The sequence below is a fragment of the Gavialis gangeticus genome, unplaced genomic scaffold (genome assembly GCF_001723915.1).
Source record: "Gavialis gangeticus isolate Ggan-Ray unplaced genomic scaffold, GavGan_comp1, whole genome shotgun sequence".
In the NCBI taxonomy this organism is placed as follows: Eukaryota; Metazoa; Chordata; order Crocodylia; family Gavialidae; genus Gavialis; species Gavialis gangeticus.
The window spans coordinates 13512727-13539005 of NW_017729022.1; the positions used below are offsets into that span (position 1 = coordinate 13512727).

A 26279-nucleotide genomic window follows, 5' to 3' on the forward strand; every position below is an offset into this window, starting at 1 on the left:
TATTCCTTCTCTTTTGACGCTTCTTCAGTTGTCGTAATTCTTTAAGAGTCAACATATAGCATATACATATCACTGTGATGGGAATTAAGAATCCAAATACAATTCTGGAGATTGTGAATGGTACTACAATATGTAAAGGTTCTCCAATGTTCTCCAAGCAAGCTGCAGTGACATCTTGTCTTCTACCAGAAAATGTGTAATAAAAATCAGGAATTGATTCAATAAAAATAAAGATCCATATTGCAATTGTACAAAATGTGGCCTTGCCTTTGTCCCACCACTTTAGGGAGCTGATAGGATGGACAGCACCAACATACCGGTCAAAGCTGATGAGTGTCAGAAAATAAATACTTCCATAGATATTAATATCAAAGAATATTCTTCTGAACTGGCAAAATATCTGACTGGAGTACATGGCTAGCTTCTGAAGATTATAGTAGACTGAAAAAGGAACCATGAGAATCCATGTAATGTCACACAGTGCCAGATTGAATAAAAATATAGTGCTAGTTGTCCATGACTTTCTGCTGCATGCATAATAGAGTAGTGCAAGGATATTTCCCAGAAATCCCAACAATAAAGTAAAAAGACAAACAATAATCAGAAAGTAACAATACCACTCCAGTTTACTATTGCTATTGCAGAAGAAAGTGATACACGTAGCATTCTGCATTTTTCCATCAACTCTGCCTAAAGGGAAAAGAGAGACCAAAAAGCCTTTTAAATAAAAGCATGAATTAAATTTGTCAAGCTTGTAATTCAGAATTCCTGAGATTAATCCAATTTGTTAATATCAACAAAAGCCATTCAAAATATAGTATGATGTAATAGTTCAACAATATGTATATATATTTTTTTTTAAAAAGATGCATCTCAAGCTTGCTTTATGGCAGTGATTCTCAACCAAGGTGTAGCAATATCTGGGGGTGCCTTGATATCTTTTAAATGATGCCATAGGGTACCATGCAATATTGGTACTGTTAGGTGTGCAAACATGATAAACAAAATAAACCCAGAGATTTAAAATATGAATCTGTAGTGTTAAAAACATTCTGATCTGTTGTTGTCTTTCTGAGTTCTTTGGAACAGAAAAGCTGTTATTATTTTTCCATAGTCAAAAAATGAGTGAAAACAGAGAGAGCCTTTTTTGAAGGGTGACTTGAAGCTAAAAAGGGGTGTCTCAAGTGTAAAAAAGTTGAGAACTACTGGTTTATGGCAACATCAGCATTGCCTGTCATCATGACTCTAAAGCACAGCATTTATTTTCTTTCTCTTTTACTTTATATTTGTAAATAAATTAATCACTGGTGAGAGACACCAAGTTTATTATATGAGGGACACATTTATTCACAGAGGAAACCTAGACACAGCTTGATTTGGCATGCAGCTTCACTTCTACCACTGACTGATGCGCTTGCACCCTGTTTCAAAGAAACAACTCCAAGGGCATTCTTGATCTGTATGCCTTCAGTGTCAGTATGAGTGCTTATGATAGTGACACTTAAGATATGCCCACCTGCTCAGGGGCTAGTGGACTGAGACTTGGCGCTCTGAATCAAGACAATTTGACATGAAATCTTGGTCCCTGAAGTCAATGGCATATTCCTCACTTAGAGTACTGGATGGGCTCCTTTTTATTTTTTTATACATGTCTAACAATAATATTCCAGTTTCAACACACTGCAGTTACTAAACCTAGAAGGAATTAATTTTGTTCTGTTCACCATAGAGTTGCTTGCACAAACCTAGTTATTTTAATTTCACATATGGTATGTGTTGGGAAAGTACTAGGGCTGTGCGACGCTTCGGTCCTTGATTCGATTTGGCAGAGATTCGGCCTGATTCTGCGGCCGAATCTCTGAATCTGAATTGAATCAGGAGACCTTCTAATCTCTCTGAATTGGATTGGAACCCTCCAAATCGATTTAGAGAGATTCAGAAAGATTTGGAGATTTGGACATAGACACAGCTTTAACTGTTTTTTCAACAGACTTCTAGGAGGCAGGCAGCTTGTGAATGCTGCGATGCTGGGGCTCATGGAGCATCCCACAGGAGTGTGGGGGGCTTCCCAGTGTGCTCAGCAGCAGACCTGGAAGTGGACTAGAAGCACTTCCGGTCCACTTTCAGGTCCCCTGGGGAGTACGCAGGGGGATGCTAATGGCACAGTAGACTAAGTAGAATGAATTCTAATTCTAATTCTATACATAATTAATTCTAATTCTAATTAATCTACAGTGCCATTAGCGTCTTGTGTAGGTGCACCCACTGAGTAGCATAATGTGTAGCATTCCATATTTTTCATAGTTAAAATCTTGCTGTAAAAGGGAGAAAATAAGGATGCAGAAAGTAAAGGGAGAAAATATTTCATAAGTCTAGTAAACTAGTTGCTCTTACATTTATTTGAATAATAGGGTTCTTCTGCTACAGTGAGATTTGGTTTCAAATGTTTGATATGAGTTTTGATTAGTGGTCACCTTTAGATGTTATGCCTTGTACTTATTTAAAGTTCTAGAATAAATTAATGCTTGCCTTCACTTACAGTATATTTTCATGTGTAGTTATTCCTATCAGTCTTGATTAACTGTATCCAATTATGTCTTTGTGTGGGTGCTCCATTCCCATAGCTTTCCAACATCTTGCATGAATGACCAGCACCAGTATTGTTTCTGCACCGTTGGGCCTGGAGGCTCAGGCCAGAGCCCAGGACCTCCTTCTTGCCAAGGGAAATGTCCCTCTTATTGAACCACACTCTTTCCAGGCCTTTCTCCTAGCCCTATTTATTTTCCCCTTTTGGCTGTCAAGTGAGGTTATGGAGAAGACCTTAAGAGAGCTCTGGGTAGTGCCTTACCCATGGTCTTTTTGTTAGATTTCAAAGCATTTTCTGGGAAGCAGAAGATAGAGGTTCATGCCCCCTCTGGATGAGGTGTGCCCTGGTTAACTGCACGAGCCATTAGGCTATTTGGTAGTTTTTTCCTCAAATCATACTTCTGGGAACTTACATACAATTATGTGCCTACACAGGCAATTCCCTTCTGCCTCAGAGCACATGTGGTCATAGTCAAGTTTTCCTAAGCATGCCTGGATCGGAATCATAGGACACGTATAGTTATGCAGGTGGAAACAATTTAAAATCTGCATCAGCTTCCAGAAATGGTACTTACATGGTTACATTTTGATGTGTAAAGGTGATATAGGATTTATACCAAAATTGCCAACTGCCAAAGAAGACGTATCAAGTGGAGATTCCACTGCTATTTTTGTAAATCTATGGCTGTGCAACAAAGCACACTTACACATTTCAGGGGATATCAATGGGCTAAGACTACTGGATGAAATTAAAAAGAAGAGTTTTTTCATTAGAAGCTTAGGATCCAAAGCAGACATGTGACTTCTGAAATGGGAAGACATTGTCTAATTCCAATATATTTAACTAATGGGGAATGTTTGCTCCCTCCTCTTTTATCTGCTACAGAAATGTACTTTAATTTGGGGTAAACATATTTTTAAATAGTTTTTTTCACTGTACTGTATGGGTTTACTTTTCTCCAGTAGATGATTATTAGTTTTTCTTATAAACCCTTAAACATGGAACAGATCTAAAGGATAGTATATAGTTTAATAAAATGCTGGTTTTATTAAAGCTTCATATTCTCCCCCTACTTACATACTTCTAAGAAATCACTTGTGGCATGGCACCAGTCCCAATGCGGCTTTGCTGGGAGCTGTCCTATGTTTGGGGCAGCTGCTAGCAAGCTTCCTGCCAGGGCAGGGTAGGGAGCATGGGGCTCACCAGGAGCTTACTTGCTTGGGTTCCCAGCCCACCCATCTGCCGGAGCAACTCTGTGTGGGAGTGAGTGGAAAGTGAGCAGGGGCTGGATTCTCAGCTCCATGCTGTGCAGAGCTGTTCTGGGGAGAGATGGGGGCTGGGAACCCAGTCCTGATGCTGATCAGCTACTGGCTTCTGTGGGGAGCTGGGAGTAGAGGAGCACCAAGACTGGGGACAGAGTTCCCTGTCCCCTGTGGTCCCTGCTGCCTAGGCTGACTGGGAACAAATTTAGTCCCAGTCAGCTGAGGCAGCAGGGGACAGGGAACTCTCTGTCCCCAGTCCTGGTGCTACTCTGCTTTCGGCTCCCCCCAGAGGCAAATTTGCTTCCAGTCAGTGTCTACACAACTGCTACTGTGCAGTAATTACTGCACAGTTAATTTAGTACCTGTATTTACAGGTACTAGCTAACTGCAGTAACCTAATTTACTGCACAGTAAATGCCCCACACGTATATATGGTGACAGTTTAGACTAATAGATTAGTCTACTATTCAGTAAAACACCTCGTGTAAACACCCCCACTAGCATTGGTAGCCAACCTTTTTGGCAAATTTGCCACAAATTAGCTCTACACCCTCCCCAAGTGCCACTTCAACCCCTTTTCTGCTGCTTATCTTTCTGCTTCCTTCCTTTTGCTCCCTTATCAAGGTGCTGCTCTGCTTTCTGCTTCTTCCCCTGTGCTGTCTATCCAATGCCCTGCTTTCTGCTTTCTGTCCTGTCTACGCTTGTGCTGCTTGTCCCATAATTTGCCACATGCAGAGGCTGCCCGTGCCACCTGTGGCACCTGTACCACAGATTGACCACTCTTGGTCTACAGTGCAGGAACCTTAGTGTTCAGTATTTGTTTTGGGATCTGTGTGAGAGGAGGGGGGTTGAAATATTTTACTACTATTGTTTATTATTCTTAAATAATAAACGAACACAGAAGTGCATGGAGGCCACAGTTGAGGTCAACTGCCAACAGTGATAGTCATCATATAGTTCGGCCTTTTAGGGCTTATAGGCTACAGAACAATATAAACAAAGCATGGGAAAGAAAACAAGCAAAGAATGTCAAAGTGGCTTTCCTGAGATAACACAACAGGTTGGTGGTGGAATGAAACTTGGGTCTCTCAGGTTCCCTGAGAAGACTTCATGGCTTCCCATATGAAACTCAAGGGAATTTGATAGTGGTTGCATCATCAAAACTTCAGCATCTTTCAAATTTTAGTGCCTTACGATGCCATGGAATAACAACTTACACTAGTTTACATTTGGCAATTTACAGCAATTTCTGTGCAAGAATGTCAGAGTTCTTTATGCTAATGAAGTTTGCTCTGTAGCAGACCTGCAAGGTAAGTAACTGTTAGTATCTGCATTTAATTAGATGGAGAAACTGTAGCTTAGGGAAATTAAGAACTTGATATTACAAGGTGCTGAAAGTTTTTAACTCTTTCTGTGGATGCCAAACTTAACTTGCCTTCAGTGGGATTTGAGGGCACTTAAATATTCATGTAGAGACAACTCAACAACCTGAGGCCTGGGAGCAAAATTGCAGATGAAGCTTGGAGCACGGTTGGGAGAGTGCTTGGGTTTGCTGACTCCCCAATGCTCTTATGTTTCAGCAAGAGCATTTTGAATATGACTGCCTTATATCTGGATATAAGAAGTTTTGCCTAGTAAATATACATTTGCTCTTAATTAATGGTTAGGTCATGGTACCCACCTTGAAAGCAGCTATGATGCCTGTGTAAAGATTGTCTTTAATTATTCTTCATATTAAAATAGTCCTAAGAACACCATTGGAGTTAGGGCTCTATTTTATAAGTTACTTTACAAAGAGGAATTAAAAACTTTCCAATAATATTGGAAATCCTGAAATTCCTAGAACGCACAGTTTCATAATTTAAAATGGTCTGTGTCCTCTTATGCTCTACAGTGGAGTCTGAGATTTGTTAATTGTACCATATACTCCTGCTCTACAGTTTTGTCAGTAACCCACAAACCTTTCTTCTCTGATCCTGTCTGCACCTCTTTCCCTTCCCCAAACCACTGCTAATGTCTTTCCTTTTCCCTTCCCCACCAGCATCCAACTTTTGCCCATTGAAGTGATTTTGCTCTTATTGTTCCCCCACCTACCACTGACACTGTAATGGGGTTTGGTGGTTGTGATGAGATCAGTTTTAGAATCTGAAGCCCTGACAGTTTCTGTGACTTATGCTGAGTCCATGCATTATTAATCAAAAAATAACACTTAACAGTGACATAAGAAAGGAAATTGTCAGTGCAGTGACTAGAACAATGAGCAACAGAACCATGAAATTACTTTGACTAGTGAGCTGTTGCATATGCTGTTGGTACCTGATCCTTTCTCATTGAAGCCAGCTTATTTTTTGCTATTGACTTCAGTGGGAGCAGAATTGGGTTTGCAGAGCTAAGAAATATTGTGGGTTTACTGAGTGTATGTAATCTTTCAGTTGAACAGTCAGATTCTGTAGAGGTGGCCTAAAGTATTCAGTAAATGGAAACATCAGACAAAAGGATGGGAGCACCCTAAAATACAGCAGACTTTTGAACTGAAGACTGGATGTGAGAATATCTTGTCAGTAACCAGAAGAAAACAGTCAGCAGCCCGTACCTAGGAAGGTTGAAAGCTGGGGTAAAGCTATCTGAACCTTTTGTCCTATAAGCTTTGCATGGCTCCTTCAACATGGAATCTCACCCTACAATTTTTATTAGCCTTGTACACTTTTACATTAAAATGACATTATAGTTTTAAAATATAACCCACTGGTTATATTTATCAGTTTCCACATCTGTTCACTGAGGTTGCTTTTTATTCAGGGTATGAAAGAAATACAGGTTGGAATTGTGGCAGCTTCCATCCCTGAATAATAAATATCTACAATCCTTTACCAAACTCAAGATGGTTGCAGTTTCTTAAAGAAATCAAGTTGCTTATTCCTTTTGATTATACATACAACACCAGATCCACACCTGATATTTACTAACTTAGTTTAGTGGCTTGAGATATATTGTTTTGAAGAAGTATAACCTGGTTTCTGACTTGACTTCAGTGCTTTAAATCTTTAATTCTCTAGTTCTGTTATATTCAGCGAATCTCACCGGGGATGCAGAAATCATAAAAGACAGTGAACAAAGCACCAAACCCTCACTAGAACCTTCACATGTGCTTGCCTCCAAATTCTTAGTCTAAGTGAAGGGCTGTATTTCAGAGAAAATTATTTGTTGTGGAAATTTCTGTTTTTAGTATTTGCATTTATTATAGATTGAAAAATAAATAATACAATATTTTTAGAATGTTAAATGAACATATGCTATTGTTAATCTTGTATCCCTTGTTAGTTTTGCTTTATGTCTTTCTTCATGTTTTGGTTAATCATGTTATTACTCTCACCAAAGAATGAAGTTAATACATCTATTTGAGAGTTTGAGTCAAACAAATATTATATGCTAGAAATAAGCACAAGTAGTTCCATATTATGCAATTTAAGAACTTGACTTGCTGAAGCCAAGACTGTGAAAGCTACTAATACAGTATCAACTGTAACCCAAAATTTACATCATTTGAAGAATTGTGCATATGTCTGTATATGAAGGTATCAATCAGCGCATGAAATTATGATACATATTTTTAAATAGGGAAAATAGGAGTACTTTAAAAAACATAAAAGAGTACTTAAATCTTTTACTTACCTAGTTTTAAAATGCTGGAGTTGTCTGGGACACAGAAGTCTGTGTTCCAAAGTATGTTTTTATTTTCCATTAACCTTGATCTTGTAAAAGTACAAAACTGTTTTGCAAATATTGTTAATAACCTGTGGATTTGTAATATTTCATATACTGCTGCTGCACTTCAGACAGCAATTGACAAACTGGATAAGAGAGATGTCTTTTAACATTAGACTCCTCCTCCCAGTAAGGGAATGAAAACAGCTGTTGTCATATTTTTCTAGACTTGCCCAGTTTTTCAGTGGAAGAAACTCTTCTTTGGACAAATCTGAATTTCAGGGAGTGTGAGATGTTTTCAGGAGGAGGAAAATCAGGAGCAAATGGAGTCATGAGGTATATTTACCCCATGGCAGCACTGTCTCTCAGCTGGGATGCTCCTGTATACATCCTCCTCTCCACCCACCTGCTCCATCTATCATGCCACAAACCTAAAATGCTTTGAGGCCATTCCAAAGCATCCCCTTGCAGCTACTATTGAGACCATGGCTTCCAGTGGGCTGGAATGTATTTGGCATATTTCCAGGCTTGAAGCAAGCATGCAGAATGGAATGAGCAGTGTGTGCTTGGGGGTGTCTTAGCCAGGGAGCCCTGCTAGCAGTCTCATAAGCTACCTGGTTGCATAAGCAATCTGAATGCATGGGTGGTGATACAAGTGTGGCATTAGCTTTCCTCAAAGAGGTAGTGATGGAGTAGACCATGAGAAGGTTGCCACATTCTACCCTAAATCAAGCAAGCAATGGGAAGCTATTGAATCCACTTTGACATAAAGAATGAACACCCTTTCTGACTACTTCCATAAATGGTGTCTCTAGCTCAGCCGAGCTAAAATGGTGGCAACAGCCTTCCATCTAAACAACAACCCCTGAGATGTCTAGGGGGGATAGCCCAAGACAGCTGGAGCCCTTAAAGTGTCTGATGAGAGGAGAGAGGGACTGCCCCTCCCTCCATCCTTTGGGCATAAGTTGGGGTAAACAGTTATTAGTTGTGAGTAATAAGGGCAGGGGCTTTCAACCTTTTTTAATCAAAGTACCCCTGGTGGATGGATGTGGAGCAGGTGGGGGGGGTGCATGGCTGGACATGGGGAGGTGTGGCATGCAGTCAGACATGGAACGGGGAGACAGGGATGGCGTGCAGGATGGGGGGTGGTGCACAGGCAGATGCAGGGTGAGGATAGTGTGCGGGTGGGCGGAGATGGCACACCACGGCCTCCCAGGAGCAGGGCCAGGGCAGGGCAGGGAAGCTCGCCAGGGTGGGGTGAGGGCAGTGGCACCCCTCTGTGGGGCAGAGAAGCTCATCAGGCTGGTGGGTGGTTGCAGTGGCCATTGCGTACGAGCTTTTCTGACCTGCAGAGGGGTGCTGCTGCCCTGGCCCCACCCCAGCCCTGTTCCTGGGAGGCGGTGGCACTTCATCCCCACCCACCAGCACATATCACTTAGCACTGTTCCAAGTACCCCTGGTTGACAACCCCTGAATTAGGGGAGTAATATAATGAGCATTTAGTTTAGCATGTAAGTTATTATCTTTGTATCTGTTAACTTAATAATCTCTTAAGTGTAAATAGCTATTAACTGCTATTTTTGTATAAACTCACCCTCGTTGTATTGTAAATAGAGTATTTCAAACTTTTGATATAATTTAATATTTGTTTGCATATTATAATTATTCCTTTATATAATTACATTCTGTAAATAGTTACTTCTGACTCTGCAAGGTCTCAACACTGTAAAAGGAAGCCCTTCCTGTCGGGGAACCTCTGGCTGCTCCCAGGTGAGCTGAGCAGGGGTTAAGCTACCTGGTACCCCAGGTCTCGAACATCTGGACACGGCTGTGGGTAGTGCCGTTCGCCAAGGGTTACACACCATTACTTATTTAGGAGTCAAGCTGAACCAGACCCTTCCCTACTGTAATCATGTGGAAGGGGTCCAGGGTAAGGTTAATAGCAGAGGAGCTCTTATCTGTTGCCTTGCTGACAGCACTTGGGGTACAAGTTTCCAAACACTTCACACCTCCATTTTGGCACTTGAGTATGCTTCTGCTGAATAGTGTGCACCAGTATGGGGCTGAAGCATGCACACTAAGTGAATTCCAGCCTTAACAGCATCATGAGGACCATTATCAGATACCTTATGTCAACCCCAGTTGACTGCTTACCAGTCCTCTCAGGCATGCCCGCACCAACATCTGGAGACAAGCTGCTATCCTGGCCCTAGGCCTCAAAGCCCAAGATCCAGATCATTCTTTGCACACCAGCTTAGTAGCAACAAGCCAGAAAACCAACTACCACCTGTAGTCTCAGAACCCATTTTCCACTCAGGCCAATAAGGTCATTGAACCTGTAGGTGGCATGTTAGCTACAGCATGGACCTCCCATCAATGGAACAGGAAATACTCTGTGCAAGAACTGCAGCTAAAAAAACTTCATCCCCAACACCAGGTTTCACCCCTCAGGATGGCAGCTGCCCTGCAGGGCCTAGACTGTCCTTAACCATCTCAGAACAGGCGTTGGACGGTTTAAAGCAAGCATGCACTCTTGGGGCCTCTCCAACAATGCTGGCTGTAGCTGTGGTGCTCAAGCTCAGCCAGCCAGCCACATAATCTATGAGTGCCCTTATGGTCTTCATATGGGTGCCGAAGGTCTTATTGACATTGACCATTCTACCTGTTGCTGGTTATCTGGCCCTCATGTTTTCAACATATGAGTGTGGCGATACTCACTTCATCATCATCAACATGCCACAAAAATCCTAGGGAGAACAAGATTTCAAGAAGAAGAGCATGTTCAACTGTGTCAAAGGTGGCTGACAAGTTAAGGAGGATGAGGCTAGACAACTAGTTCTGAGATTTGGTTAAGAGGTTTGCCATTAGTGATATTGGCAAGAGCACTTTTAGGTGGATGCAAGTGATAGAAGCCAGACTGAAGAGGACTGAGGATGGAGCTGGAAGAGAGGAGCTCTATACAGGGAATGTAGGCTGTGTTCAATTAATTTAGCATAAAAGGAAAAGTGAGAAACAGTTGAAGAGGCAAATGTGTTCAGGGTGGTTCACGTTTTAAGATGGGAGAAACTAAAGCATGAATGTTTTGTGAGAAGAAAGAGCCAGAGGACCGCGAGAGGTTAAGAGAAGTGTGTGTGGACATGTTGACACAAGATGTTAAATGCGCAGTGGGATTAGTCTGCTGAGCATTAGTATCACTAGAAAGGCGTATGCTGGCGCTACTACACAGTAATGCCCTTTACTGCACATTGAGTTGGTACCTTTTATTACAGGTACTAAACTTAAAGCACAGTAACTATGGTGCATTAATGCACATGTAGCTGTGCCTTGTGTGTGTGAGGGGGGAGAGGAATAAAAGTGGACTTGAGGGAAATGAGAAAAGGGAATGGAATAAGGTCACTAGGGCAAATGGAGTGTTTAGGGGCAAACAGCTAAGAAGCTTCTTCATTTATGATATGGGAGAGGAAGGGAAGAGGTGATTCAGTCTCAGAGGACATACATATTCTGAGAAATATGTTATGGCAATTAGTTCACCTTCCACCATAGAGGGGACAGAGATGACTATTTGTCAGGGAAAAAGACATACAGGTGTGCTTTGGAAAAAGATGATGATTTTCTGCAAGATATATATATAGAGAAAAATGTCAAGTAATCGATTTAAAGGAATGAAAAAATGCTTAGTGCCTAAGCCTATCCCAGTGAAATCAGTTTTGAAAGCACAGCTGGTGTAGGGGCAAAATCTGGCTATTAGTATAACAAATGTTTAATAGGAATAGACTCTTTCTACTAAAATGTCTAATAAAAAAGATTCAATTTCAACAAATGGGAGTAAACATAATGAATCAATGTGCTTTTTCCAAGGGTGAACTGAACTATAGTGCTCTGTAATTGTTTCAGACTCCTCCTCAACAAAGTTGGTTTTAAAATTTGTTGTTGCTTTGCTGTCTCCAAATCTAAATTTTATTTTTAGTTTGTAACATTTGAAATTATTATATTGGAAATATATGCGGAAGGAGATGTGTTTTTTTTCAATGTGAACAAACAGTGAAAAAACATTAACTTTAGCTAATGACCCTTTAGCATTGTTACTTACAGCAATATGGTGTAATCACCACCTGTTAAATTTCAGCAAACCATCTCTTTGGCTGGCATTTAGCAGTAGGTCTTTTGCTTTCCATATGTTGCCTCATCAGTGAAAATTTCCATTGTTGTCCATTTATAACTGGGGCATCAAACATAATTTGCTGAACTAAACCACTTTTAATACCAGGTCTGTGATTCTTTGATTGATTCTTTTTTCTGCTGGGCTTCAGGCCCTGACTGCTAAATCATTTTCTACCTTTCTGCCTTCACCCATCCACTCTTACTTTAATCATGAATTAGTGCAAAAGAATAATAATCCCAATAGTAGAAGTCATTGTAGTTACAGGGAACTTGTAAAAGAATGAATAGTGGACACAGTGATATCATAGTGCAAAAAGAATGTTGGGCATATGGCAGAAAAATTAATCCTGCTCCAGATGAACTTGTAATATAACATTTGTAAAATGGCAAGAACATTAATATGAAAAATAATCATAGCTGTAACACTTTAGAGAACATTTAGTCCTCTGTTGTGTAGTGGAGGTACAAATTTCAAGATGTCTTGGCATTGATGATATACATTTTGGCTAAGAAATGAAAATAATTACTTTGTTAGTGGTTTCAGGCTTTAGTCTGCTTTGTAATGTGATTTATTTTGTTAGAACATGGAAGCCTTAACTGAGTTTGGGACTTCATTGTGATAAGGACAGTAAAAGATGCTTGTCTGCAAGAGCCTAGAATCTAAATGGACAAAAAAGACAAAGCAGATGAGAAAGGAAGTACTGTTATCCCCATTTTGCAGGTGGAGAACTTGGGGGGGGACACGCACAGGCTAAATACAGATAGTCAAAGAGCCTGAGGCTGAATCGGTTCTTTGCAGGTTAGTTTAAGATGTGTAGATTGAACTGATAAGCAAGTGAACAGACATTCACTTTTGATTCCAGAAATGCAGCCACATGCCTGCAGTCACTCAGGCCAGAAGTTGGGTACTAGAGCATGCCTCCTAGGCACTTTCAACGGGAAGGGAGACAAGAAACCCTACAAGGCTTTTCCCTCATCCCTGCTCAAGCAGAGTGGAGCATGGCCAGGGCCAGCATGTTCAGGTCAGAGGAAGAGGGGCTATAAACCCCACTCCTTGGCCTGCGTGGGACCTGAGCCCTGGTATGTCTTGCGGGGAGAAGCCCCTGCCAGGCTTCTATTCCCTACTCCTCACTTAAGGGGAGGGGGCAGTTCCTGTCACGTTTTTTCTCCCTATGAGCAGAGAGGGGGGGCATGGCCACACCCTGGCCAGGGGCTCACAGGCTGAGATGGGGAGTCCTTCTGTAGCTGCATAGGACGCAGCCCAACTGCAACTTGGGTCTGCCTTGGGTGAAGGGGGTAGTCCCTGCTAGGCCTCTTCCCCCTGCTCAAGCGGAGATTGTGGCTTTACCCAAGCTGGGGCCTCACAGACTGAGGTGGGGAGCTGGATCCGGCCCCCAGCCAGAGTTTGCCAGGGGGAGGCATCACCTGCCTGGTTTCTCCCCTGCTTCCCACTCAAGTGAAGGGGTGGGGGTTATGGCCCAATGCCGGCAGGCTGAGGCAGAGGGGTGGGGGGAGAGGGGTTTAAACAGGGGAGCAGGGGAAAAGACTGAGGGCTGCTCCACCCCTACCAGGCAGACCCTGGCTGGGGTTTAGAGCCAGATTCCCCACCTTCACTCCCTTCTCAGGCAGGCTGAGCAGTGATAGTGCTCTGGCTAGGGAGCAGAGGGGTGGAACAGAAAGCACAGCTCAGGGCTGCAAAGCATCCTGGGATGCTGGGGGACTGTGAGTTAACTTGAGCCAGGAGGGGGTTTGGGATGGAAGTTCCATAAACTGGTTTGACCTAAATCAGTTGAGTCTGATGCGACATCCAATCAGGTTTATCTTAAACTGGTTTCAGCCATTTTGTAAGTGGTTTAAGTGCATGGAACTTCTTTTCTGTTACAGGTTTAAACCAGTTTCTGCTCACTTAAGCTGGTTTATGTATAAATTCTGTCCCTAACCAGAGTAATCTGCTAGGAGTCTCGCAGGAAATCTGTGGGAGAACTGAACTCTGAACCCAAGTTTAAGATCTAATACAGGATCTTAACCAATAGACTTTTTTGTGATGGCATTGCATCAAAAATCTAAGCAGGCCTGAATCTGCACAATGCTGGAATAGCAGTGCTCCAATAGCAGCTGTTGTGTAGTTCTAATCATGTCACAGTTTCCTGTATTGACATTATGCAAATATTGTACAAAATACATGACATCTATGTCTACTGCCTAAGTAAGGGAGTCCTAGGCCAGGTGAGAATTGCCCAGCTCTTGCTGTGAGCAGAGAACAGGACAATGACAACAAAGCAATCTTTCCTCCCTTGGCAGTAATGTTTACAAAACACTTGCCATAAGCAAAGCTCCCATGGTGTATCTAATCAGATGGTCATATAATTGAAATTTTAAAAAGTGTAAGGGTGCGATATAATTTTTTTTATGTGTTTGTTTTATGTACTAGCTCTTGGCATGGCTAAGTTCTAATTTAGGAGTTTCAGTTCGTCTCATTTCTGCAAGTTGATGAACACTTCAGCCCTGATCAGCAGAACACAAGCATGTGCTTAGCTTGGAATCATGCACATAACTAAATACGCTTAAGAGTTTTGCTGATTGAAAAGACAGTGCTCAGCATCTTTCAGGATAAAAACCTAACCTGGGCTTACCCATTCATTTCCATGCTTCTCTGTCTTAATGAATACCTTTCCATTCCTTAAACAATGGTGCTGCTTTTCCTGTCTCAGAATGACAGCTATGTTTCCTTCTCAGGTCGCTTTTCAATGGGGGGAGGAAAAGGATTTTATTCATGTGCAAAGTAGGTGTAAGGCATTTGAAGGAGACCATTGTCATAAAAGTGGCCTAGACATTATATTATTCATTTGTCATACACTCTAACAGAGATAGATTGCAGCACTGTCTCTTTCCTTAGCCTCTGGTACACAGAGGCCAGGGATAGACATTAAAAAATGTCTGAATTGAGCCTGAATTTATTAAATCTTTGCAGGTTAGTCTAACCTGCAGAGATTGAACTGATTTGCAAGTAGATAAATATTCACTTTTGATTCAGGAAATGCAGTCACATGCCTACAGTGGCTCAGACTTGAAGCCAGGAGACACTAGATGAACCCTCCCTTCCTTCCATAGTGCTGAGCTGGGGGGGGAGGGGGGACATGGCCAGGCCTTAGCAGGATACTCTGATTAGGGAGGGTTTTAACCCTGCACAGTCCCCAGCTGGGGTGTGTCTGGAGGGGGAGGGGGAAGCAGCCCTCACCAAGCTTTCCCCTTGCTCCTTGGTCAAGGGGCAGGAGTGTTGCCAAACACTGACCCCTGGCTACTGCTCTGAGGCAAAGGGCAGGGGAGGGGGAAGCGGGGGGAGGAGAGGAAGAACTGATTGTGTGGACTGCATGCATCTGTTGATGGTACTGAGCTTTTCCGTTTCCTTCTCTCCCTGCTTCTCATACTGTCAGTAGCAAACTGACAGGCACTGCATTCATTTCAAACCAGGTCATTTCCACACCTCTCTTTGTCCCCACACTGACATCAAGCCAGCAGGAAGCTTATCGGCCCATCAAGAAAACAAAGGTCTTCTTAAACAGCTTTTTACAAAGCATTTTTAAGGAAGAACAGAGGGACATTACCAGCTGACCTGTTGATTAGCTTCAAAAAGCCCTAAGCGGACACTGTTCTCTCTGCCTTTGTTCCAGTGAAATTGGAGACATACCCACATAGACAACTCTCAACATTAGCTAGCATGGGGGTGGCGTGACCATAACCAGATGCCAGCAGGGTCCATGCTGCTGGGGTCTGTCTTGTGGGAAAGGGGGGAGGAGGGAGGGAGGGGGTGATCCCTGATTGAGCAGCAAGCAGATGCTGCTGTGTTTGTAGTCTCCACCTCCTTCTCAACCAGCCTGAGCTCTGGCTAGGGAGGAGAAGAGTGAGGCCAGCCCTACTCTCTGGAGCAGACAGCCCAGTCCAGGGCTGAAAAGCATGCTGGGATGCTGAGGGACTCTGATTTAACTTAAACCAGGAAGGAGTCTGGAATACAAGTTCCATAAACTGGTTTGACCCAAATCAGTTAAGTCTGATACTACATTCAACTAAGTTTATCTTAAACCAGTTTCAGCCATTTTGAAACTGGTTTTGTGTGCACTGAACTTATGTTCTGTTACAGGTTTAAATCAGTTTCTGAGCACTTAAATTGGTTTATGTGTAACTTGCATCCCTAGCCTGAGAGGCAGTTAACTGTGTTAGTCTGAACTCAGGCAGAAGGCTGGATGCATATCTATGCATCTTATAGACTAACTAAAGAAATATAGAGCACAAGCTTTTGTGAACTCGAGTTCTCTTCATCAGATGCTATGAAAGGACAGCATAGAATAGTGTATGAAGTGGAGTAAGTGATTTGAATACAAAAGCTGGGAAGAGGAGAGAGAGGAAGTGGGGAGAGGGACAGTGCTGGGAGAAGCAAACAAGCAATAAACCCATAGGAACAAAGAGGTCACAAAAGCTAAAAGTTGTCTGTTATCCTCTCACAGGAAAGGCAAACAGGTACTGAGAAAGATAGGGATGTAATAAGCACTAGGAAGGCATATGATGATAATTTATTTTTTCCTTTTGCAAAAAAGCAAACTTACTGTGTTTTAATATGTTTAAACATAATTTATTTTGAAGAGAAGTTGTTAGTATGATCTCTATTACAGAGCAAAACCTCTTGATTCAATTTGTTATTCAGTTTTCAAAAGGTTGGGTTTTTTTTGCTTTTTTCCATTATATAAGCCTAATGGTTTCTTATCTTCTTGCATGCTTTGCCATTTATTCTCTTATCTTGAAAAATGGCTCCTTATATATTTGTTTAATTTATTTCAGGTCTGCTTGTAATGGAAATATTTTGGATTTAAATTATTTTGGCTTTCTGGCTTTTAGCACACCTGTCACATTCAGGACATATGATTACATAACTCTGAAAGTCATAGCAGAATATGGATACGTTGTCCAAGGCAATGCTGGAAATTGAAGCAGTATGAACACAAAGCTATAAAGCACATCCTTTGCAAAATATATCCTATTAAAATAATATTCATTTGTTACACAGTCCTGGTGCAGCTCCTGCTGCCTGGGCATTCACCAGACTGGTACATTTGGCCCTGGGATGCAAGACCTGTTTGCTTTTATGATTCCGTTGATCTAGATGGGTGCAATGCTGCCTTTTCCTTGGCCTCTCCAGGGCAAAATCTATTAAACCTTTATGGAAACTGGACTCTGTGGCCCAGCTGCCCTAGGTCCCCAGAACCAGAGCTGGCTCCCAGACTCTCCAGAATCTTAAGAACACTCTTTCTTAGAGTACTAACCTATTGGACACGCTCAGTTTACAGCTCACTTCTTCAGGAAAGGAGAGAGTTGAAAGCAAACAGACACAGTTTTTAAGGGTTCCTATCTGTTTTATCTAATAGAGGTAGGCAAAATAACAAACATGCTCTCTGCATTGCCTTGAATAAATTTTTCTTACCACTGAGGTGTTCTTTGAGCTTAGGGAGTCTAGCAACCCTTCCTCCTCTTCTCCAATGTGACGTCTCTCTCTCCTGTGCAGCCAATTTTTCTGTTTTCCTTTCTTCCGTGGTTGGTCTTACAGCTGAACTGAGCATTCTGCTACAAAAGTATGTTTCCATTCTCCTGCCCAAATGTGCTGTATCTGTGAACTACCCGAGCCCCCCTAACTTTTCAGCCTTGGTATTTGTCTTAAGTGAATTAATGTGTTAGTCTCATTTAAAATAGGGCTGGAGTTCTCTGTTGTGATTGTCTAGCACAGAGCTATGGACTGTACATATGCAGGGGTCTGGTTGTAAGATCGGGTGCTAAGTTAGACAGACAAAGGTTAATGGGAAGCAAACCCAAATATAGTGTGATGTCGCAGGAATATTCTGTATTTGTGGTGGCTGCAAGAAATGTAAATAGAAAAGTAAATAGAATTTAGAAACTGGCTTTCCTTTTGCTGTAAAGTAGATGCACATTTGCAGGCCAAATTAAAGACAACTGATTTCTCATCATATTCATACCACAGGTCAATTACTCCGGCTAAAAATGTTTAGAGAAGATCATGGATCTTGGATGACAATGTTCTTCAGCATCATTCTCTTCCTCTTCATTTTTTCTCACATTTACAATCTGTGCCTCCTTATGGCAGGGAATATGAGGTAGGCTTGTTTTTTTCCTTTCTCGCTATCTTCTTATAGACTAAATTCTATCTAGAAATCTTTTTACTGCATGCTACTGCTTAATTAACAACAGGTTATTGTAGTGTAAACAAGTTAGCATTTGAAATATATTTTGTTAACACCTCAATATTTCTAAATTTGGTGATGTTGGTATTTTTATAATTTAATTAAGAGTTATAGAGTATCGGTCTTGGATAATGTTAAACTGATTAGTATATAGTTAGGCATCCCCTGCACTTTAACACCCTCATGCCCCAGCCAGCTTTTCACTCCTCTGCCACCCTCCCACTGCTGGGGGCAGCCCTCATCTTCCCCTCCCATGCACAGCTGCTTGCTTTAGCCACTGCCACAGGAGAGCGGAGGAAGGCGTTCCCAAGGCCCAGGGGTAGGGGCGTGTTGCAGTGGCTGAGACTTGCAATGGCTGAGTTCAGCAGCTGTGGGGTTTGGGAGAGGAAAAATTCCCCTCAGCTCCCTGGGGCTGTCCTGGGCTGGGGAATCTTGGGCTGGGGTTGGATGAAGCCCCCCAAGTCAGTGGCTCCCCAGTGACCCCATGCTGGGCTGCAAAAAGCACCCAGCCCAAAGGGCTCCTCCCTCTATCCTGTGGCAGTGGCTGAAGCAATCAGTAGCTGGAAAGGGGAGGGGAGGGGAGAGAAATTTCCCTCTGCTCCCCAGGGCTGCCTGGGCTGGGAAACTCAGGCTGGGGGAAACCCCCTGAGGGTGAGGCTTTCCGAAAGTGGGCCAACACCTGGACTGGGGGCTCTTCTACCCCTGTGGAGGGACAGTATGGGGCTGGGAGCATGTATTGGGGAGCCAATTGGGGATGGCCCCACTTGGCTGGGCTGGCAATTGCCAGCAGTCTGGGAGACCTGTTTTAGTGCCCCCTGCCTACTGGCCTGGGTCAGTACAGGCCTCCCTCTGCCTTTCCCAGTTGAAAACTGAACATCAGTTCAGTTGGTTATCAGTTCAATCCATGCAGCTTAGAGGAAGCTGTTTAGATTGACTCGATTCTGCCTTGGGCTTTGTGACTGTTTGTACTTAGCCTTAATGACTCTGCCATAGGATAGTACCACCCCCAACAGTACTATCTTATGGCAGAGTTAATTTATTGTGCCCTAATATTGGTGCACATGTAGGTGGTGATGCTTTACTGCAGAACTAATTAGTGTACTCTGCAGTAAAGCGCATGTGTAGATGCACCCAGTAGGAGGCAGAAATTGTTCTCTTAGAATTTTATGAGATGCTGTTTAATAGACTTAGATTCATTATGGAAGTAACAATGTAATGTATTATACATCCCAGAATGCCACCACAAATATATGGTATACAAAAGTCCCAATAGCAGTGTAAGAAAAATAAAAGGTGAAATTGATAAAGTGTTGTTGATACCAACCAACCACCTTAATAATGTAAACACCATAGTCAAACCAAACAAATTATGGATTTGTATAAACCCAGAAAAGTATGAATAAGGGCAGCAAACCTGATTGATATCCCAGGAGAACCCTGTTGTCATTAAGGCTCTGAGATGATAGTTATTGATAGATACCTAAGAAGCAGTACAATAACCCTTTCATCTCTGGGCTGATTGAATTCTGAATCCAATAATTTATATCTATTTTTAATTAAATGCATCTCTGTGTGTTTATTGTTTATTATTATGATGTAATTATGATGTAACTGTAATACCATATTTACTTGAATCCCAGATGAGGATTTTTCAGCCACTGCTCCCCCTCTGACACCTGCCCCCCTCTGCTCTGCTCCCTTCCCCTCCATGTCTACTCTTCGTTACCAAGTTCCTGTTGATTCTGCCCCAGCTGCCCTGGCCACTGCTGCTTACCTTGCTGTTGCCACTCTGGCTCCAGCTGGGGTCCGTCTCCAGCTCAGAATGGGGAGCATGGAGCACATTCTGCCTCCCACCTCACCCAGCTGTGTAGCAATTGCAGTGGCAGCAGTTCTGGTTCTGGCAGGCAGGAAGTAGGGAGGTTAAAGTGGAAGGCAGGCACAAGGGGAATAAGAGTGGTGGGAGGCATGAAACGGTACAGGCACCATTGTGAGGGGCACTTGTGGGGTGTCTAGACACTCAGGGGTGGGGGGCAGTAGGAGGGACAAGTGGTAAGGGGCAGGGGTCAGGCCACCATATTCCCCTACCACTCCCCACCTACCCCCCCACCTGCTGCTGCTTGCCCTGTTGCAGTGGTGGGAGGACAGATTTAAGATAACCCTCCAAAATTAGATTATATACATGGAAAATTTTAACAAATTTATACATTTTCCAAGTTTAGAACCTGATGATTGGGGTGCGGTTTTAAATTCGGAGTCATCTTGTATTCAGGTAAATATGGTTTATTTTCCCCAAATTAGAAAATATTGAAATCAATGGATACTGGCTTCTCATGCCAAAAAAGTTAATTTACCCCCCCCCCCACCAACATTCTTCTGTCTCGCCTTTATTGTTCTCTTTCTTGGTTCATTTGCATTCTATTAACTGCACTTAATGATCCTAATGAAAGTCAATGTCCATGTGCATACAGACAGGCATTATCTATTTATAAAGCTGTTTGTGTCAGTCACTCTGTCCTCTGGCATAAAGTGGAATGAAATCTTTCCCCCTGATGTTCTGGCCAGTCATTGGACTGGCAAATTATTGTTATGAGAAACAACCTGTGTCCAGCTGCGTGACTTTTACATACAACAATTGTTACTTATTCTCCATGCTGTGTCAGTGTGTTGTAATGATATGTAGTAAAATTCATTCAGGCACAAGGTTTTGATCCTAATAGTATATTCTTACCCCAAAGGAGCTAGGATTAGCTCTCTCAAAGTATAGATAGAATAGCATGCACTGTTCCTCAGAAAAACAATGCACTGAGAGATTCTTCAGCAAAGGGAACACTCTCAAAGTCCATTATTTATTCTGTTTTAAAATAGCATATTTTTGGAGTGGATTACCTCTGATTTTACTGCATACAGTCCTTATGAGAGCTACATTTGCCATCTCTGCAAACAAAGAGTCACAGTATGGACAGAACACTTATTTGTGTGATCCAGTTATACACTGGAAGAAAATTGAGGCTCAGGGGGGCAGGTCATTATCTGTATTCATGCAGCCTGTAGTCTGAGGACCGTTGACTTACTGTCATCTGGGCTTCTGCACATAGGGAACTTTAAAATAAAAGCATTTACAGTAATAAATCACTTTCCAAAGAAAAGGGGGCTCTGAAAGCTTTAAAATCCAAGTCCCAAGGCTGAGGGGAAAAAAAAAACCCCACTCTTTTTGTGCCTGTGCATGCATCACTCTGTCCCTCTGCCAGCTAGCTTTGTATGGTGGCAGGAGAGTGGAATTGGCAAGTTTCTTCATGTCTGAGCACTTGATCTTGTCAATGAAAATTCCCCAGTGGCTCATAGAATGGAAACAGTGGGGACAGCGATGCATCTGGCTACATCTGTCAGTAGTGATGAATACAGCTGAAAATGTCCTGATGAAAAATAGGGATACTTTGCACAGGAGCTAGCTTTAATGTTGTCTCAAGACCTCATCTCTTAGCATGTGATAAATTTATATTATTGCTAAGATGTGTTTGAAAGGTGCTATTTCATGCATATCTTAACTTTGACAAACCTAAAAACATCTGGCTGGTGTCGCTTTAAAGAGTCAAATGAAGAATTTATACTTTTCCTGAAGCAGACAGAAGGTGAGTAATATGCAGGCGTAGGCTGCATGGTGGATACAACTGAAAGGCTTTTCTGACTGTGACAGATAGGCCCATGTCTGTTTTGAATCTCCTTTTGTGAAATCCATTTATTTCTTGGGTTTCAACTTTGTATTGTAACTTCTACTAGGGATTAAACCATTCATTTTGTTGTAAGGGCCACCTGAGTGACTGTATCTGAGAAGCTGGGACCAGAATAACTGGTGCCATCAATTTTGATTGCATTTCAATTACTGGCCCATCCACAAGAATAATGAATTTTCTAAAAAAGAAGCCTGGATGGGGTAAGAGAGTAGACTTCCCAGCCTGGGTATTTGGCCCAAAGGGATTGGAGATTATATTTAATTGAAAATGCATTCTATGAATAGGGACCAGGAGGGTTGCAACTCCTAGCAATGTGCAGAAAACTAAGGGAAAGCAGAAAACAAACAGGAAATGTTGCCTGGCATGTGGAATTTGACTTAAACCCAGGACTTGAAGAAGGATGAAATCAGATGGTGGGAAATACATTTAGAGCATTTCCCCCTACCAGAGATCTGCATTTGTCTAGTGGTGTTAAAACTACTGGTTAAAAAAATCCTTTGATAAATCCTGTATTCCTTGCTTAATTGTTCTGTGTTGTCCCCAAAAGTGTCACCCAAGATGCTCAGATTGCCCACAGCGAGGTGGAGTGCTGAGGTTTATATAAGCGATTGGATGGGAGGTTCTTAGGAGACCTGGGGCACTTGTTTCAAGGACTTAGGTGGCTGAACTGTAAGACTCTACTGTCCAAAAAAGATCCCAGACTTGGGATCTGCACCTAGGACTGCACCTGATTGACCCAAAGCTTGCAGTAGTCACTAGTTGCTACTAGTCTAACCCATTTAGAGCAGGTTCTTTCCATCCATAGAGGAGGAAAGTGCTCATTTATAATGTCAGGGTGGTTATGTAAGTAAGGGTGACTGTGAGGAGTGGCTTAAGCACAGATTAAGACAGAGGTTTTATTTCAGGACATTTTTAAACATTTAAGAGAATCTAAACCTGACCAGAGAGAAATGGGAAGATAGATAACTTTCATGGAAATAGGAAAATAAATAAATTTTGCAAGGGGGCTTAGGGAGTTAAGTTACCAACTTCCAAAGAAATCCAGTGGGATATGGACTCCTAAATCTTTGAAAATCCCAGCATGAGGTCTTTGAGTAGGATTGATTTGCCTGTTCAAGAGTCTGCCTTGCTGCCTCTCTGTAATGCTGAAGCAGAGGCAGCAGTGAAAAGTGGGTTGTCAGTCCTGGGTTCTCAGTTTTTATCATTTTACCAATTTCTACTGCATAATTACAAAGCACTTTACAAGGGAGGATAGGTATCATCATCCTCACTTTGAGTGGGGAAGTGGAGGCATAGAGATAAGTGGCTTGGACAGGGTCCCACAATAACTTGTATGTAATGTCCATGTCTCTTAACTACCAAGCCAGGGCATTATTCTTAAGTCAGAGGCATCTGAACTTTAGGCTCAAATTCTCAGCCACCTACAATTTGTGTTAAGTCTGCTTCAGCTGCCCAAAATCTAAATACTGTACTGAATCCACTAAAGCTGGCAATCATGTCAGAAGCTAGGCAAGATGCTAGCAACTCTCCAGAAGACCTTTGATTCCAGGATGTCACAATATAGACAGGACTTGCAGAAGTTACCTGACTGGGTGGGTAGGTATGACAGGACCAACATATTACAAATTGTTCCTTCTATTTCAATGTTGCTGAGCATTTTTTTTAATAATAGCTGGTCTTTTGTCCTGTGTATCCCTAACTGACTAGAAGCATTCAGTTTCATTAGTAATTCTGATATGTCAGGAGTCCCTAAAATAAGAATTGGCCTTGTTAATTTTAAGCTTTAGTTGCAAGATATGTGGGGAGGTCCTTCTTAGTGAAATGGAAAAGACCAAATTGATAGGGAGAAAGAAAAAGAGATATAAAAAGCCTGTGTAGTAATTACCTGGGATTTGACATCTGTAAATGTGTTCTGGAAAAAGCCACTTGATGGCAGCAAAAGCGTGTTTTAAAAATAGAAAACTAAATTTAGTAGATGGATGTGAGATAAGGATAACAGTATTTTTTTTACACTATTTTTGGTTGAATTCCTAGTCTTCTGCATCAATTCATTTCAATTAAGAAATTCTGTTTCCTGAACTCTCTATGCTATGTTGTATCATCTTATTTGACATCAGACCCCTGATTCTACCATTGTATTATGAGGCTATATAAATTTGTAATGAGAGTAACTGAAGTTTTTCACCTGGGACACTTTTAAATGAAATATTGGTCTTCCCTAGGGGAAAAAAAAAATCTTGTCCTTCTGAATCTTGTTGACATCTAATAATGCCGTAGTATTCAATCTTACAACAAATGATCTGAGTTTTGTCAGATAACACTGTCTGCCTTCGTTATTTTAACTGTCCAATATTAGATATATCATATCTGAATTGATTTTCTAAGGATGCGTTCAGATAAATCATTATTCAATATTATAAAATGAGCTTATAAATGTAGACACAACCCATTTTTTATCTGGCTGTAGTTATGATATTGCTATGGTAATACTACAGTTGTTAGAATTGTATCCTTTGAGTGCTTGGATCTGTCAGTAACAGTTTTCTTTACTTGGACTGCCACTATGGTTCAGCTGTTCTTATAGGACTAGTAGCAGACCCTTACTGGTATTCTGGTGTAGGTCTGTGCAAAGCGGCAAGTATTTGACTTGGATTTAGATACGGCTGTGTCACAGAACACTGAAGTGCCCTGCTCCTAGAAAGAGTTACAGGTGCCGGTTGCCGGGGCAACCGCAGTTGGTCAGCTGACCAGAAGGGGGCAGGGCCTGGCCTATATAAGCAAGCCAGGCTGAGGCCAGAGGCAGTTCCCCTCTGGCAGCCGAGGAAGTCGGAGCTCTGTGGAAGCAGGCAGGGTAGAGAAGCCCGATGGCCTGAACAGCTTCTGTGGAAGGAGACTGGGTGGAGAAAGTCCTGGTAGGGATTTGGGAGGATAAATGGCCTGATGGTTTAGAGTTTACGTTTTAGCTAGGAGGCTTAGTTTTGTGTTGTAGCCGATTGGCTCATGTTATTACATTCTGTTGTTTGTTGTTACACCGGAGGACCAGGTGAGGCTAATAGGGGTTGGAGGAGGCCTCATGGGGGCTCCACGGTAGTGTGGAGACCCAGTGCCAGAGAGGGCACAGTGTTTTGGGGTGTATCGACCCAGGCCCTAGTGCAGGCGAGAGCACAGAGAAAGGCCCCAGTACGGGCGTGAGCATAGGGAAAGGCCCTAGTGGGGCACAAGACCCGAGAAGGGGGTCTCGGGGGCCAGGCATGGCTACTGCCACCTGAGCCTCAATGGTGGGAAGCCCCAGTGGGGTGTAAGACCCGAGAAGGGGGTCTGGGGGCCAGGCATGGCTACGGCCACCTGAGCCTTGATTGTGGGATTGTGAGAAGCCCCAGTACGGGCAGGGATCGCGAGGCTAGGCCCCAGTGTGGGCGTGGGCACAGAGAAGGGCCCTGGTGTGGGCCACGAGTATAAGACAAGCCCGGAGGTCGTCCGCGAGGGCGCAGGCAACAGTAATTGACTAGACAACGTCCGGGACATCTGTGAGGCTTGGGGCATGGTATTAGGGATGGTAGGAGCCATGCGTAGCCCTTAAGGTGTGAGGGCACAGAGTCACCCTAGATGGGGCACAGACTAGGGGTCAGGGGTCAGGGGTACCGTGCCAAGGAGGACTAAAGGCAGCCTCCCTTAATACTCTTAGCATCAAAGACGTGGCGGGCAAGAACGAGGGTGCATTGACACTGACTTGGCACGGTAGGGGGCACCAGGAGAGATCACGGCCGCTCTTAGGATCCCGCCCCATGACAATTACTGTTGCCCGTGCGCTCGCAGACGACCTCCGGGCTTGTCTTATACTCGTGGCCCACACCGGGGCCCTTCTCTGTGCCCACGCCCACACTGGGGCCTAGCCTCACGATCCCTGCCTGCACTGGGGCTTCTCACAATCCCACAATCGAGGCTCAGGTGGCCGTAGCCGTGCCTGGCCCCCAGACCCCCTTCTCGGGTCTTACGCCCCACTGAGCTTCCCACAGTTGAGGCTCAGGTGGCCGTAGCCGTGCCTGGCACCCCAGACTCCCTTCTCTGTGCTCTCACCCGCACTGGGGCCTTTCTCTGTACTCTCGCCTGCACTGGGGCCTGGGTCGATACACCCCAAAACACTATGCCCTCTCTAGCACTGGGTCTCCACGTTACCATGGAGCCCCCATGAGGCCTCCTCCAACCCCTATTAGCCTCACCCGGTCCTCCGGTGTAACAACAAACAACAGAATGTAATAACATGAGCCAATCAGCTACAACGCAAAACTAAGCCTCCTGGCTAAAACGTAAACTCTAAACCATCAGGCCATTTATCCTCCCAAATCCCTACCAGGGCTTTCTCCACCCAGTCTCCTTCCATGGAAGCTGTTCAGGCCATCGGGCTTCTCTACCCTGCCTGCTTCCACAGAGCTCCGACTTCCTCGGCTGCCAGAGGGGAACTGCCTCTGGCCTCAGCCTGGCTTGCTTATATAGGCCAGGCCCTGCCCCCTTCTGGTCAGCTGACCAACTGCGGTTGCCCCGGCAACCGGCACCTGTAACTCTTTCTAGGAGCAGGGCACTTCAGTGT

General features: G+C 43.2%; 1 protein-coding gene across 1 annotated transcript in view; it reads left to right on the forward strand.

Moving 5' to 3' along the window:
* The window catches only part of TMEM117 (transmembrane protein 117), a 511337-nt gene that overhangs the window by 56347 nt on the left and 428711 nt on the right, over positions 1-26279 (forward strand). Inside the window, exon 3 of the mRNA XM_019514612.1 lies at positions 17741-17873. Within this exon, the coding sequence (XP_019370157.1) occupies positions 17741-17873 (133 nt within the window). The remainder of the gene's footprint in view (positions 1-17740; positions 17874-26279) is intronic.